The sequence below is a fragment of the Eubalaena glacialis genome, chromosome 7, assembly GCF_028564815.1.
Source record: "Eubalaena glacialis isolate mEubGla1 chromosome 7, mEubGla1.1.hap2.+ XY, whole genome shotgun sequence".
Taxonomy (NCBI): domain Eukaryota; kingdom Metazoa; phylum Chordata; class Mammalia; order Artiodactyla; family Balaenidae; genus Eubalaena; species Eubalaena glacialis.
Window position 1 is genome coordinate 60,569,566 of NC_083722.1, and position 15,957 is coordinate 60,585,522.

General features: G+C 39.7%; 2 protein-coding genes across 4 annotated transcripts in view; both read left to right on the forward strand.

The window, feature by feature from the left end:
* CNOT10 (CCR4-NOT transcription complex subunit 10) overlaps positions 1–15,957 on the forward strand; it is a 65,765-nt gene that overhangs the window by 9,851 nt on the left and 39,957 nt on the right. For all 3 annotated transcript variants that reach the window (XM_061195233.1, XM_061195234.1, XM_061195236.1), the window contains exons 2-6: positions 4,045–4,139; positions 5,051–5,212; positions 10,130–10,280; positions 12,749–12,891; positions 15,794–15,880. In XM_061195233.1, the coding sequence (XP_061051216.1) occupies positions 4,045–4,139; positions 5,051–5,212; positions 10,130–10,280; positions 12,749–12,891; positions 15,794–15,880 (638 nt within the window). The remainder of the gene's footprint in view (positions 1–4,044; positions 4,140–5,050; positions 5,213–10,129; positions 10,281–12,748; positions 12,892–15,793; positions 15,881–15,957) is intronic.
* Positions 2,121–2,984, forward strand: LOC133095302 (AP-3 complex subunit sigma-1-like). The gene has a single exon (XM_061196463.1). It carries the CDS (start codon positions 2,254–2,256, stop codon positions 2,833–2,835), a length of 582 nt encoding a protein of 193 aa, XP_061052446.1. The 5' UTR covers positions 2,121–2,253; the 3' UTR covers positions 2,836–2,984.

A 15,957-nucleotide genomic window follows, 5' to 3' on the forward strand; every position in this document is an offset into this window, starting at 1 on the left:
AGGCGGTTATCAAAAAATGCTCACATCATAAGTGTACATACAGTTTAATGAATTCTCACACACAGAAGCACCACCCACTCTCCACCCCATGCATCTTGCAGCCGCTAGACTCCTGAAGGTAACCCCTTATCTGAATTCTAAAACCTTGTATTAGTTTTAGGCAGGCATTTAAAAACTTAAAAGGTAACCCATGTAAATTATAAAAATTTAAACAAGTGTTGTCAAATGCAAGTTCATATGCCTGAAGCACAGTGAGGCCAAACATACCGAAATGTCAGAGTTTGGAGCAGAGAAACGTTTACTGCAGGGCCAAGCAAGGACATTGGGTGGCTTGTATTCAAAAAACCCAAACTCCCTGATGGTTTTTGGAAAAAAGTTTTTAATAGGCAAAATTTGGGGTGAGGGCTGCAGGGTGTGTGGCTTTCTTCTGATTGGTTGGTAGTGAGGTAATAGGGTGGTATCCAAGAATCTTGTGCTCAGCCTGAAGTTACCATCCTCCACCTGTGTGGGGGCCTTAGTTTCTGCAGAAGAACTCAAGAGATGTGTTATATATATTCCTTGAGGAGGAACCAGGACTCTGCACTATTGTTTCTTGACTGCTCCACCTTTGTTTCTGCATTCCCTCCCTTCTCTAATTATTGTTTGAATCTGCCCTTTGGTACTCAGGAAAGGTCTAGGAGCCTGAAGCTTTTTTCTACAAACAAGAAAACGGGGTGGGAGGGGTGTTTGGAAGGGTTTTTGTAGCCAGGAGGGCCCCACAGACAGGGTCCTGCTCAGTTTCACGATTGAAAGGAATAGGAAGGGAAGTAAAATCTCTCCCTCTTCCATCCCACTCCCTGAAGGTAATCACTGAGTTTGATGTATATCCTTCCAAAGTTTATTCTGTACATATTCAGAAGTACATATCTATGTATATATCTTTACAAAACATGAAGTTCAGTTGTATAATACTGTTTGCAGGACTTCCCTGGTGGCGCAGTGGTTAAGAATCCACCTGCCGGGCTTCCCTGGTGGCACAGTGGTTAAGAGTCCACCTACCAATGCAGGGGACACGGCTTCCAGCCCTGGTTCAGGAAGATCCCACATGCCGTGGAGCAACTAAGCCCGTGTGCCACAACTACTGACCCTGTGCTCTAGAGTCTGTGAGCCCCAACTACTGAAGCCCTCACGCCTAGAGCCCGTGCTCCACAGCCAGAGAAGCCACCGCAGTGAGAAGCCCACATACCTCAACGAAGAGTAGCCCCCGCTTGCCGCAACTAGAGAAAGCCCGTGCGCAGCAACAAAGACCCAACTCAGCCAAAAATAAATAAGGAAGGAAGGAATCCACCTGCCAATGCAGGGGACACGGGTTCGGTCCCTGGTCCGGGAAGATCCCACATGCCGTGGAGCAACTAAGCCCGTGCACCACAGCTACTGAGCCCGCTAGCCACAACTACTGAGCTCATGCTCCTAGAGCCCATGCCCCACAACAAGAGAAGCCACCGCAATGAGAAGCCCGCACACCGCAACGAAGAGTAGCCCCCGCTTCCCGCAACTAGAGAAAGCCTGCGTGCAGCAACGAAGACCCAATGCAGCCAAAAATTAATTAATTAATTAATTAATTTAAAAACTGTTTGCAATCTATTCCTTTAAGATGTTGAAGATATTTTTCCATGTCAACACATGTAGACTCAACTTCTTTAACAGTTGTTTAGTGTGCCATTGTATTCCTATACCATGCTTTAGTTAGCAATTTTTTTAAAATTGGAATATATAGTTAGCAATTTCTTAACTGAGGGATATTTAAGGATATCGCTAGTTGTGTTATTTCTAGACATTCACTTTTATAAATAGTGCTGCAGTGAGCATCTTTGTGTATTTGTAGAGTGAATACCTAGAAGTGGGATTGTTTGGTCAAGGCTATGTACATAGACAGGTATTGGCAATTCCTTACCAGGAGGTCTTAACCAGTTTACGCTCAGACCCAACAGGTGTTGTCCTTGAGTAGTTTAAGACTTGGTTCAGCTGAGATTTTTATGTTTATTTTTTAAATTAAAAAAAATGTAATTTTTAAAAGAGTAAATTGGGCAGAAATTGTGAATATTAGAATGTACATGGACAGTTCTGTTAAGGAAGCTTTTTTAAAAATTGTTTTTTTGGGGGCGCACGTGCGGGCGCGGGTGGGGAAGGATCGCCAGTGAGATCCCGAGGCGAGGCTCGCGCGCCCGCCCCCGCCCTGGCCCCCAGCTCCCACCCGGTCGGCCCGGCTCAGCCATGATCAAGGCGATCCTAATCTTTAACAACCACGGGAAGCCGTGGCTCTCCAAGTTCTACCAGCCCTACAGTGAAGATACACAACAGCAAATCATCAGGGAGACATTCCATTTGGTATCTAAGAGAGATGAAAATGTTTGTAATTTCCTAGAAGGAGGATTATTAATTGGAGGATCTGACAACAAACTGATTTATAGACATTATGCAACATTATATTTTGTCTTCTGTGTGGATTCTTCAGAAAGTGAACTTGGCATTTTAGATCTAATTCAAGTATTTGTGGAAACATTAGACAAGTGTTTTGAAAACGTCTGTGAACTGGATTTAATTTTCCATGTAGACAAGGTTCCCAGTATTCTTGCAGAAATGGTGATGGGGGGAATGGTATTGGAGACCAACATGAATGAGATTGTTACACAAATTGATGCACAAAATAAACTGGAGAAATCTGAGGCTGGCTTAGCGGGAGCTCCAGCCCGTGCTGTATCAGCTGTAACGAATATGAATCTTCCTGAGATCCCAAGAAATATTAACATTGGTGACATCAGTATAAAAGTGCCAAACCTGCCCTCTTTTAAATAAAAATTTAAAAGGCCACTCCCAGGTAAAATCCGGGGGAAAAGTCATCTAAGATTACCATGCAGTTGTTAACCAAAAATAGAGGAGGGGAGTCTTACCTTTTGCTCTTGGATTTAAGTCAAGGTACTGTATAGAAGTTATGTAAAATCAGTATGGAAGTTCATTGTTGCTTTTCTTGCTCAGTGATTTTGAAGAAATTGAGTAGTCACAGTGTGATTTTTTTCTTTATTTTCTAAACTGCATTCCTATGGCCACCTAAGGCAAGCCTCTATGTATTGGCTACTACAGTATTTTGAAAAGTGTTTGGGACATTTCTTTAAATTATGTATAACCCAAAATGTTGGTGTTTTGTATGGATCACAAATACAGCATTCCTTAATTCTTTAAAAAAAAAAAAAATTGTTTTTTTGGTTGTGTCGGGTCTTAGTTGCAGCACACAGGATCTTTTCATTGTGGTGCACAGGCTCTTCGTTGGGTGCATGGGCTTCTCTCTAGTTGTGGGAGGCGCATGGGCTTCTCTCTAGTTGTGGCGTGCAGGCTTCTCTAGTTGTGGCACGCGGGCTCCAGAGCACGTGGGCTCAGTAGTTGTGGGGTGCGGGCTTAGTTGCCCTGCGGCATGTGAGATCTTAGTTCCCCAACCAGGAATTGAACCCACGTCCCCTGCATTGGAAGGCGGTTTCTTAACCACTGGACCACCAGGGAGGTCCCAAGGAAGCTTTTTAAATGTATTAATCTTGGCTTTTGGATTTCTTTGCCTGGAAATTACCTATGAGTTCTTATCAATGTAGTTTTCTCATTGTTAAATGTTGCTGTGTTCCAACTGGATTATAAACTTTTTGAAGGCATTGTATATGTATTTATAATCTCTTTGTGTCTGCAGGGCCTGGCATATTTTCTTGAATATGTGGGATTTTTGGTATATGGCTGGGGGACAGATCTAATATTTTTAAGAGAACACAATATTCTCAGCCTGAATGACCTGACGGACAGAGCTGTAATCCTTACATAAGGATTTCCACAGCAAAAGGAAACATTTCTTAAGTTTTCGAAGGAATGGCTTCTTCCTCACTTATGACACTAATAGCCATTGTGGTTGAGAGAGGTCTAACTTTGGCAACTTCATTAGGAAGAAGACAATGAAGAAGAAAACTAGGGACACATTCACTGCATTACTGTTATTTCTAAAGAACTATAAAACTTGTGTGTTTGCAGATCAGGGAGCAGAGAAACATGAAGGGACAGGTCAGTCCTCTGGGATCACTGATCAAGAGAAGGAGTTGTCCACCAGTGCTTTCCAGGCTTTCACAGTAAGAAATGGTTTCTCTTAATCTGTTCCATTTTTAGTAACTGTCAAGCATGAATATTTTCACAGTGAATTTTTTAATTTATAATTTTTGTTCTGTACTAATTCAAGAGTTTTAAGTTTAGAGAGTAGGTTTAGGTTTAAAATTTTTTTTTTTAATTTTAGAGTTTAAATATGGTGAAAGGAATGGGAGTAATTTGAGCCATTCCCAAATTTTTGTGTTTCCATAAACATATTTTAACTGTCAAAATGTTGTTTTTAAGTCTCTTAAATTTAGATTTGTAAATATGTGGGTCAGTCTTTTCATTTTACTACTCTCTTCAATTCTCTTCCTTGACTGTGCTTTAAAATGGAACCCCCAAAAGTTTATTGTCAAAACTTTAACTTTTCTGACATTAAACGATATGAAAGAAAACATTATTTTATTATCAAGTTACATACATGTAAGTGGAAGAACTTGATATTTGGGTATTCCAAGTATACTAGAAATTAAAATTTGGAGTAATTAATCATATTACCTTTCTTGGCTAGCCTTGGCTATTATACCTTGCTAGCAATATGTACTAATATATATTATATCTCATTATAATATATATTATATATATAGGTATATTACATACCCATATGTGTGTGTGTATCTTGTAGATATAAGGCACATGTATCACTGTTAGAGTTTCATTCTTAGGAAATAAATATCCACAGTTTTTTTTCAGTTTTATTGAGATATAATTGACATATCACAGTTTCTTAATTGGCATGACTCTTACTTCATCTAGTGACTTTAATTAGTATATTTAGGGGAATTATATCTGTCTTTGTAAGAATTTTTAAATAAAGATCAATGAAATATATTTGGAAATGAATGTATAGTTCTTAAAGTTGGTATGTAATTTTGTTTGTGTGTTTTTGTTTTAGGCTGGAAATTATGATCTCTGTCTGCAACATCTTGCCTGCCTACAAGATATAAACAAAGACGATTATAAAATAATTTTGAATACAGCAGTAGCTGAGTTTTTCAAAAGTAACCAGACAACAACAGATAGTTTAAGACAGACACTTAACCAGCTGAAGAATCAGGTGATACATAAATGAATTTCATTATAAAAATATTGTGGTGCTCTCTAGATTGTGCAATGAAGTTAGTTAAGTAAAATTAATTTGACTTCTTATCTGATATTAATAGCATAATTTCTAATATAAAACATTTGTTGCTATTAATTTTATTTGTATAAAATTCTTATTCCATGAAATGAAAGGTATGTTGTGTGATTTTATTTTCTATTGGTTTTCTTTTTTTTGGCTGCATTGGATCTTCGTTGCTGTGCACAGGCTTTCTCTAGTTGCAGCGAGCGGGGGCTACTCTTTGTTGCATTGCGCAGGCTTCTCATTGTCGTGGCTTCTCTTGTTGCGGAGCACGGGCTCTAGGCGCTCAGGCTTCAGTAGTTGTGGCACATGGGCTCAGTAGTTGTGGCTTGCAGGCTCTAGAACGCAGGCTCAGTAGTCGTGGCGCACGGGCTTAGTTGCTCCGCGGCATGTGCGATCTTCCCAGACCAGGGCTCAAACCCGTGTCCCTTGCATTGGCAGGCAGATTCTTAACCGCTGTGCCACCAGGGAAGTCCTTTTATTGGGTTTTGAACTTGAACAGAATAAGCTAATACACAAAATTTGAATGAGCTTTGGAGTTTTGAGAAAGAATTAAAATAGAAATAGAAGAGTAGCTGCCGAGATTTCTTATTTATAACTGCAAAGATCTGATTATTAATAATAATGTCAAACTGTTTTAGCATTTTGGATTAGGAGATGATTAACTGATCAAATAGAAGATATTCTGATTTATATATGGTTTGGGACTTGCCTTGGTCATTGGGCATAATGGCATCACAAGGGTAGACCTTTGATATTCAAGAGGGCTAATAGCAGACCTTTAGTGCTTACTGTGTAACAAGACCTTACCTAAGAACCTCGTATAGGACATCTCGCTTATTCTTCCCAGTAGCCCTGTGAAGTAGCTACTATATTTTTTCTCATTTTACAGATGGGAAAGCTGAGGTACAGATGGCTTGGATAAACTGTCAAAAGACACAAAGCTTTTAAGTAATAAGAGCTACATGAACCCAGTTCTGTTTGTGTTTTTAATTACTGCTTGATGCTATACAAGGTCTTGAGATCTTTTTGAGCCCCTGTCCTGGATTCATGAGTACCACCATACTGTGGAAGCATCACCTAAAATGTGACATGGTTAGAAATAAGAGACCCCTTCAGGTTCTTCATGACTCTTTATAGGAGTAAAGTAATTTTTCAACCCTATTAAAATTCGTCAATGAAAAGGAGAATAATAGCCAACATTTATTAAATGGCTATTACTTGATTCCATATTTCATATTAAGTGCTTTTTATGTCATATCTCATATAATCCTCACATTCAACCCTTGTGGTAGGTATTTGTTATCTCAATTTTTTATTTTTTTAATATTTTATTTATTTATTTGGCTGCATTGGGTCTTAGTTGTGGCATGCAGGATCTTCGTTGCAGCATGCGGGATCCTTCCTTGCGGCGCACAGGCTTTCTGCTTGCAGCACATGGGCTCTCTAGTTGTGGTGCACAGGCTCCAGAGCGCGCGGCCTCCGTAGTTGCAGCGTGAGGTCTTAGTTGCCCCTTGGCATGTGGGATCTTAGTTCCCCGACCAGGGATCGAACCCATTTCCCTTGCACTAGAAGGCTGATTCTTAACCACTGGACCACCAGGGAAGTCCCCTATCTCAATTTTATTTTATTTTTTTATTTTTTTATTTTTTTTTTTAAACATCTTTATTGAAGTATAATTGCTTTACAATGGTGTGCTAGCTTCTGCTTTACAACAAAGTGAATCAGTTACACATATACATATGTTGCCATATCTCTTCCCTCTTGCATCTCCCTCCCTCCCACCCTCCCTATCCCACCCCTCTAGGTGGTCACAAAGCACCGAGCTGATCTCCCTGTGCTATGCGGCTGCTTCCCACTAGTTATCTATTTTACATTTGGTAGTGTATATATGTCCATGACACTCTCTCACCCTGTCACATCTCACCCCTCCCCCTCCCCATATCCTCAAGTCCTCAATTTTAAATTGAAGTTTAGAGAGCCTACTAATTTTAATATTTACAGCTAGGAAGGGGAGAAGCAGGATTTGAACCAGACCTTCTGACTCTTGAGCCTCTTCTCATAACTGCCTCAGTCTTTGTAAATGTATATGTCATCACATTACATCATTGCTCTAGTCTTATTAACCATGATTTATCTGGAGCTTCAGAATCAAAGGAAAGATGATGTTTGCTGATGTCTAGTACTTGTGCCCTACAACCCCATAGACAGTTTCTTGCAGGGAACATTAATTTGGGCTTTGAGTACAAGTTCATCCTGAAAACCTTTTTTAGAATAAGAGGCTCCTGGGGACTTCCCTGGTGGCACAGTGGTTAAGAATCCGCCTGCCAATGTAGGGGACACGGGTTCGATCCCTGGTCCAGGAAGATCCCACATCCCACGGAGCAACTAAGCCCGTGTGCCACAACTACTGAGCCTGCTCTCTAGAGCCCTAGAGCCACAACTACTGAGCCTGCGTGCCACAACTACTGAAGCCCACGCGCCTAGAGCCCATGCTCGACTATAAGAGAAGCCACCACAATGCGAAGCCCATGCACCGTAACGAAGAGTAGCCCCCGCTCGCCACAACTAGAGAAACCCCGCGTGCAGCAATGGAGACCCAGTGCGTCCAAAAATAAATAGAATAATTAATTAATTTTAAAAAAATAAAGAATAAGAGGTTCCTGCAAACTTCCTGTTAAGCCAAGACAGCTGTTTTTTGAAATCCTTTCATCAGCCTTTATTCTTTTTTTTTTTAATTTAATTTTTGGCTGTGTTGGGTCTTCGTTGCTGCTTGTGGGCTTTCTCTAGTTGCACCAGGCAGGGGCTACTCTTCGTTGTGGTGTGCGGGCTTCTCATTGCGGTGGCTTCTCTTGTTGCGGAGTACGGGCTCTAGGCGTGTGGGCTCAGTAGTTGCGGCACATGGGCTTAGTTGCTCCACGGCATGTTCAGTCACATGTTCTGGGCATAGTGATACACCTTGTCAATCCATGCCACTTTCAGTGACTTTTTATCTCATTTAGTGAGTAGTTTTTGTTCTGGCTGGAGCAATTACTAGATTATTTTGGTGAATCATAGAAAATGTGGCAAAGTTATTCATATCATAAGTTCAACCTTTGCTGAAACCAAACCTCCTTAATTTGTCCAAAACCCCTTTTTCTGGCTGAGAACTGTCCCTTTCTTAGCTTATTCTCTCTTCATTGCATAGCTACCTAGAAGTGTTACCTTTCTTTGGAAATTGAGTTTTCTCTATTTAAAGAGACTATTTTTAATCACTTGAAGATAGAGACTTGATAAGTGAAAATTATAAAGACCCCAAACTCATTGAGATGCACATGCTGTTAGCTAGCTAGGACCAATTGTTAACAATTGAACCCTCCTGTCAGGCTCACCACATGGGTGATTGAAATCTGCAGAAGTCTGATTACAAATCACTATGTATCATGAACTTTCTGTTTCTTATCATTAGCTAGACCAAGGTTGTTAAGTCCCTGTACAGTCGAACCTGGAGGTCCACAGGGGTTTGATTCCGGGGATCCCCTACTCCGCGGTAGCAAAATCCACAGTTCAAGTCCCTTATATAAAATGGCATAATATTTTGATATAACCTACACGCATCTTCCTATCTTCCTGTATACTTTAAATCATCTCTAGATTATTTATAATACCTAATACAATGTAAATGCTATGTAAATAGTTGCCAGCGCACAGCAAATTCAAATTTTGCTTTTAGGAACTTTATGGAATTTTTTCCCCCAAGTGTTTTCAATCTGTGGTTGGTTGACTCCACAGATGTGGAACCTGTGGATACAGAGGGCCAACTGTATGTCAAAATTCCACTGCTTAATTTAGGAAAATGTCAGTCTTAGAATTAATTACTTAACATTCCTCAGTAATTTATTGCAGTCTTTGTGGTGGCAAAGAAAGATAAATTTTAATACAGGTAGAATTCCATTTTAATGTGTTCCATGGAATTACAGAATGGTTGTAAAACTTGATAAAAATTTAAAAGCCTATTACAGAAAGTGCGTATACAGATAGTCATTAGCTTTAAAATGCTAAGTGTTGTGACTTTCCTTCTTTTGGTATCAGATGTGGGTGTTAGGGTTCTAGTAAAGCCATTAAAAGCCAATTTTCACCACCATGTGTGACAAAGTGTATTTTTGTTGTTCATTACTTTGAAAAATCTTTTTTTTTAATTGTGAGAATAAAACCTGAACATAATAGGAAAATCAGAAAATATACTTTCTAGCCATATGACCTCAGGCAAGATAATTAAGGTTTTTTTCGCTTGCTTCCTTATTTATAAAATGGAAATGATAATATCTATGTCCTTGAAGTATGAGAAGGATTAAAGGAGGTATTCTCTGTAAAGGGTTTAATGTAGCAGGCCTGGCACATAGTTAAATAGTATTATTTGTTAATGTTTAAATTTACTTTGGTTTTTACAAAATGGAATCAAGCTTATGTATATATACCTCATAAAATTCTCATAGGAAAGGTCGTTTTGAGTTTTGCCCACTCCCTATGTAGCCTCTTGCTGCGTGAGGCTGGAAAGTGGGAATCCAACTCAGAAGCCACACTGGCTTTTAGAAAGCATTGAGGATACCTTCACAGTGGCAAGGAAGAGACTCACCTTGCCTTGGGTGAGGTACTTAATAAAGTCCCATCAGAATGTTTTACTTAGCAGAATTTTATATGAATGAAATAATTTTTAGTATGTGAGAGTAATTAAAATCTAGAGGTCCTATTAAAAATGTGGAAAATTTTAGAGTAAGAAATGTTGGCCTGTGTTCCTGTTTATTCATTTAGATTCTTTCACTTTTGCTCTTTATTACTGTTAGAACATAATCCCTGTTGATTGTTTAATAGGTGCACTCGGCTGTTGAAGAAATGGATGGATTAGATGATGTTGAAAACAGTATGTTGTATTACAATCAAGCGGTCATCCTGTATCATCTCCGGCAGTATACAGAAGCCATATCCGTTGGTGAAAAACTTTATCAGTTCATAGAACCTTTTGGTATGTTATCTGTCAAATCAGAAATTTTCCTATCTTCTCATACCTGTGAAGGTCTCTGATACTTTTATCTAGATAATAACCTGAATCAGAATTACATGTGAGTGTTTAAAGAAAGAAAAAAAGCTGTGTCGAGTTTTCTTAATGGTTAGAAAAAATAAAAATTATATCACTTTTAGATGAATCCAGGTTTTCTTTTAATATCCCACTGTTACCCCTACCCCAATTTTTGATGATAACTGTTAGAAATGCTATTTCTAATTGAAAAGATTTACTGATTTTTTTTTTTCTTTGACGTTTAAACACCACCTCCGTGTACCTGATCCTTTCTTTCTTGAGTAGTGTATTAAGGAAGGAGTGTTTTGCAATGTTAGGGGACAGTGTAGTATTTTATTTTGTATATTGCCTAATTGAAATTTTTGTGGGTAATCATAGAGTAGATAGTATAGAACACAATTAGCTTTTTTGTTAACTAGCTTACAATTACTAGCCTCAAGTAAGAGTAGTAAGACAAGTAAGGGCAAAGAAAGAAGAGGGAGCAAATAAAGCAGCAAAGCTGGACCCAGGAAATGTTTGAGAGGGCCGCTGGTTTCCAGCCTGCAAGCAATCAGATTTCAATTGTCTTTTTCTCCATGGCTCCTTTCTTTTAAATTCAAAACACTGGGGTGAATTCCTGATTTATAAACCCCTTATTGCTGTTATGGTCACCACAGGACAGGTGGTGGTCTGTACCTGCTCTGGTGCTTTGGGAAGGTTCCAGGGTCCCTTGTGCTGACAGCTGGCTGGAGAGCTCTCACTGTGGCTCCAGGGAGGCCTTTTCCGGGTGCTCTCCTGCCCCTCAGCCCTGAGGATGCAGTGGCTGACAGACTAGGCAGGAGACCTCAGTGGTGAAAGATTGTGTGACTAGGGACCAGTTCCTTTCCCCTGTAAAGCTGGAAATCAGTTATACTTCTAGGATGACACAGATGTGCTTTTGCTAGAAAGCTGGTTTTTAGAATTTCCAGAACAGTTAATGAAATGATGTTCATCTTTACTATGGCTGAGCAGAATATAGCAACCAACTAGACAGTTTTTAGATCCACTTTTCCTCCTTCTTTGAAAACCTTTTTTTTTTTTTTTTAACTTTATTACTTGGCTCTTCATACAACATAAATTTATTGAGCATACCCTATGGAGCAGACACTGTTCTAGGGTCTGAAGATAATACAGTGAATGAAATAGAGGAAATCTTTACCCTCATTAAGCTTATGTTCTAATGGCAGAGAGAGGCAATACGATAAATACATATGGCGAGGTAGTTAAATGCTGCAAAGAAAGGCTAAAATTGGGTAAGAGGATTGACTGGGGATGTTATTTTTAGATAAGGTAATTGAGAAGGCCTGGGATAAGACAGTATTTGAGAGAGGCTTGAATGAAGAGAAGAGGTGAGCCACGCAGCTGGGGGAAAGCATCACAGCCAGAGGTAATAGTGTGTGCAGAGGCCCTGAGGTGAGCGTGGTCCTGGCAAGTGAGGGGAACAGCAGGAGTGCCATGGTGACGAGCGAGGTGGGGAGCACGGGGTTAGCATTTTAGCCTAGGGAAGGACTCACTGTTTTTCAGGTGTGGTGCGCAGCCCTTGGAGATGTGTGACCTTTGCACATCAACTGCACTGACTTTAGTTCTAAATGGATTCTACTCTGGCTGCTGTGTAAGAGCAAGAATGGAATCAGGAAGACTTGTTAGGAGGCTCTTAAGGGCTTTTGAAATGTTCAGTTCTTGATTATAGCAGCCTTCTTTTAGACCCTTTCCATTTATCTTCTCTTTTGAAAGGAAAGGAAAATAGTGTTATGTCATATACCAGATTAACCCTCCTCTCTTCGCTGGGCTCTTCTTCCTTTGAAGTTTTTGTCTTTATATTTTCCTCTTGGCTGTTTGAATTTTCTGGTATACTCCAGTCCACACGTTTTTTCTTTTGTGTCTGTAATCACCCTGTTTCTTTTCCCCATCTCTGTGCCTAGAAAGGAAGTCTTTTTCCTAGAGTCATAGACCTTTTTAGAGTTAGAAGGAACCTCAGGGGATCGCCTGGTCCACCCCCTGCCTTCAGGCATGTGAAGTATTCTCCCCGTTTTACAGGTCAGCCAGCTGAGGTCTAAGTAGTTCAGTGATGTGCAGAGGCTGCACATCTATTAAGTAGCCAAGCAGGCACTGGAACTAGGGTTTCCTTCCATCTAAAGTAATACTCCTCATTTCATGTGCTGGTATTTGGTAGATATTTTGCCAAAGGAATTTCAGACAGTAGAATCCCTGATATGAGAGGCCTTGAGATGCCTAATAGAATGACATTGTCGCTTCCATCCACAGTTCTAGGTAATAAACATTCCTTTAAGTCAAGACTCAGGCTTTGTTTTTTAGAGTTTTTTCTGTGGGGAATGGTCTGAGATACTTGCTTCACTTTGGATTGTGACTTTTCTTTTCATGTTTTTTCCCCCCAGAAGAAAAATTTGCCCAAGCAGTGTGTTTTTTGCTCGTAGACCTGTATATATTAACCTACCAAGCTGAGAAAGCTTTACATCTTCTTGCTGTTCTAGAAAAAATGATTTCACAGGGCAACAATAACAAAAATGGAAAGAATGAGGTGAGTGTTCTGAGGTGATCAGACTAAAATGTAAAGTATGATTAATATTTATGGTTATTAAATATTATTTTAACAGCTTTATTAAAATATAATTTACATACACAAAATTTACCATTTCAAAGTGTACCATTCAGTGGTTTTTAGTATACTCACAGAATTGTGCAACCATTACCACTATATAATTTCATCACTCCGGAAAGAAACCTGTATCTGTTAGCAGTGATTCCCTTTCCCTCCTTCCCTCAGCCTCTGGCAACCACTAGTTTACTTTTCTATCTCTGTGGATTTGCCTCTTGTGGACGTTTCATATAAATGCAGTCATACACTATGTGACCTTTCGTGATTGGCCTCTAGTATATTATTTTCAGTTTACCATGTGTAGCCTGTAGCATTCCTTTTTCATGTACTTCATTCCTTTTTATGGCCAAATAATATTCCGTTATGTAGATATGCCACATTTTTTAATCCATTCATCAGCTGATGAACGTTGGGTTGTTTTCCTCTTTTGGCTGTTATAAGTAATGCTGCTATGAACACTGATGTACAAATTTTTGTGGGGGCATATGTTTTCAATTCTCTTGGGTGTGTATTTAAGAGTGGAATTGCCGGATCATTTGGTAACTCTATGTTTAATTTTCGGAGGAACTACCAGACTGTTTTCCAAAGTAGCTGCACTATTTTATATTCCTACCAGCAACTTTTGAGGGTTCCAGTTTCTCCACATTCTCACCATCCCTTACCTGTCTTTTAAAAATTGTAACCATCCTAATGTGTATGAAGTAGTACCTCATAATAGTTTTGATTTCCCTAATGACCAAGGATATATGTTCACATCTTTTCATGTGTGAGATATTAGTTTTACAGAATGTGAAGATTAGAATGAAGACAACAAAATTCCATAATCTGGGAAAATTTCATCATTAAAGTTCTTCAAAAAGAGGACATATTTATGACAATTAAGCTTTACCACGTTCTGGAGACACTTGGTGTAAATTAAGAATGCATCTTCATTCTTGTGTTTTTCATTTTGCTTGTGCTTCTGGCTGCCAAGGGATGATCCTTCTTTCTTCCTCTTCCTGCTTCTTTGTTGAAAAAGGAGTGTTTGCAGAAAACAGATTATCAATACATTTCTTTCTGCCTGTATAAGTTCTTGAGGTTTAAAAATAAACATTTAGCATTACTTTTTACAAGTGTGTATATCTGAGAGTTCAGTTAAATAATCTTAGCATTATTCCCAAACACTGTTGTGTAGTAATATATTTCGTTTTTATATTCAGTACTTGTAATAGTTGATGAAATATAACTCATTTCAGCAGATGCTGTGTGCTCTATGAGGTGGTACTAAGGTGACAAAAGTGAAAACGCTGCAGCTGTTGCTTTTCAAGGAACTCACGTCTGTGGGAAGAGAAAGATGGAGCAAAATCTGTTCGTGACAAGGAGGAAGGAGGTTAGGGAATGTTTCAGAGCAGTTTGGATGTTTGATTTGAGCCTTGAAAGATGTAACAGTTCAACAAGTCAGAAGAGGAATGATGGAGCAGGATGACCATCCTGGCAGAGTAGAGAGTACAGAAGGAGTGAGAGTGGTGTGTGGGAGGGATTTCTGGTAATCTGACCTGGGGAATACCTGAGGGATGTGATGGAGATCATTGGGGTGAGATTGGCAGCTCAAATATGGGTCAGATCGTGAAGGACTTTGAATACTTTGCTAGGTATTTAGGGTATGATGTTGGCAGTGTTGATATCAAAGAATGTTTTGTTTTGTTTTGTTTTTTAATTTATTTACTTACTCGGCTGCGCCAGGTCTTAGTTGCAGCACGCGTTATCTTCGTTGCTGCATGCGAATTCTTAGTTGTAGCATGTGGGATCTGGTTCCCTGACCAGGGATCGAACCCAGGCCCCCTGCATTGGGAGCGTGGAGTCTTAGCCACTGGACCAGCAGGGAAGTCCCCAAAGTTTTTAAAGAGGGAATGACATGATCTATTATGGGTTGTAGAAAGACAGTCTGAGTCCTGACCAAGTAATATCCAGGCTTTTTTTTTTTTTAAGTAAATTTATTTATTTATTTTTGGCTACATTGGGTCTTCGTTGCTGTGCTTGGGCTTTCTCCAGTTGCGGCGAGCAGGGGCTACTCTTCACTGCAGTGCTCGGGCTTCTCATTGAGGTGACTTCTCTTGTTGCGGAGCACAGGCTCTAGAGCGCGTGGGCTTCAGTAGTTGTGGCACGCAGGCTCTAAAGCGCAGGCTCAGTAGTTGTGGCGCACGGGCTTAGTTGCTCCACCGCATGTGGGATCTTCCCAGACCAGGGATCGAACCCGTGTCCCCTGCATTGGCAGGCGGATTCTTAACCACTGTGCCACCAGGGAAGTCCAATATCCAGGCTTTTTAAACCTAGCCCATCACTATACTAAACTATGAGCTTCTTATAAGTAGAGTTTCTTGTCACCCACTCCAAACTTTTTTTTTTTTAATTTTTATTGGAGTATAGTTGCTTTACAGTGTTGTGTTAGTTTCTGCTGTACCGTAAAGTGAATCAGTTATACGTGTACATATATCCGCTCTTTTTTAGATTTCCTTCCCATTTAGGTCACCACAGAGCATTGAGTAGCGTTCCCTGTGCTAAACAGTAGGTTCTCATTAGTTATCTATTTTATATATAATGGTGTATATATGTCAATCCCAGTCTCCCAATTTGTCCCACCCCCCGTTCCCTGCTTGGTAACCATAAGTTTGTTCTCTATATCTGTGACCCACTCCAAACAATTAAACCTGAATCTGTGGGACCTGGGATTCAGAATTTTGAAAATGTTCTCTAGGTGATTCAGATTAGCTCACTTGGAAATCAGTGATTTCAATTATGGTCAAAAATATTTAATTTTGGTTAACTTTGTTTCACCACCCTACAGACTGGTAATAACAGCAACAAAGATGGGTCTAATCATAAAGCTGAAAGTGGAGCTCTAATAGAAGCTGCGAAGTCAAAGATACATCAGGTAGCATAAATTTTAAGAGAAGTTATATGTGACATGTATTTACTAGTAACGAATGATAAAGAATGTGATAGATCATT

Coding starts and splice junctions, on each gene's coding strand:
- LOC133095302 (XM_061196463.1), top strand. CDS start 2,254: ATGATCAAGGCGATCCTAATCTTTAACAACCACGGGAAGCCGTGGCTC.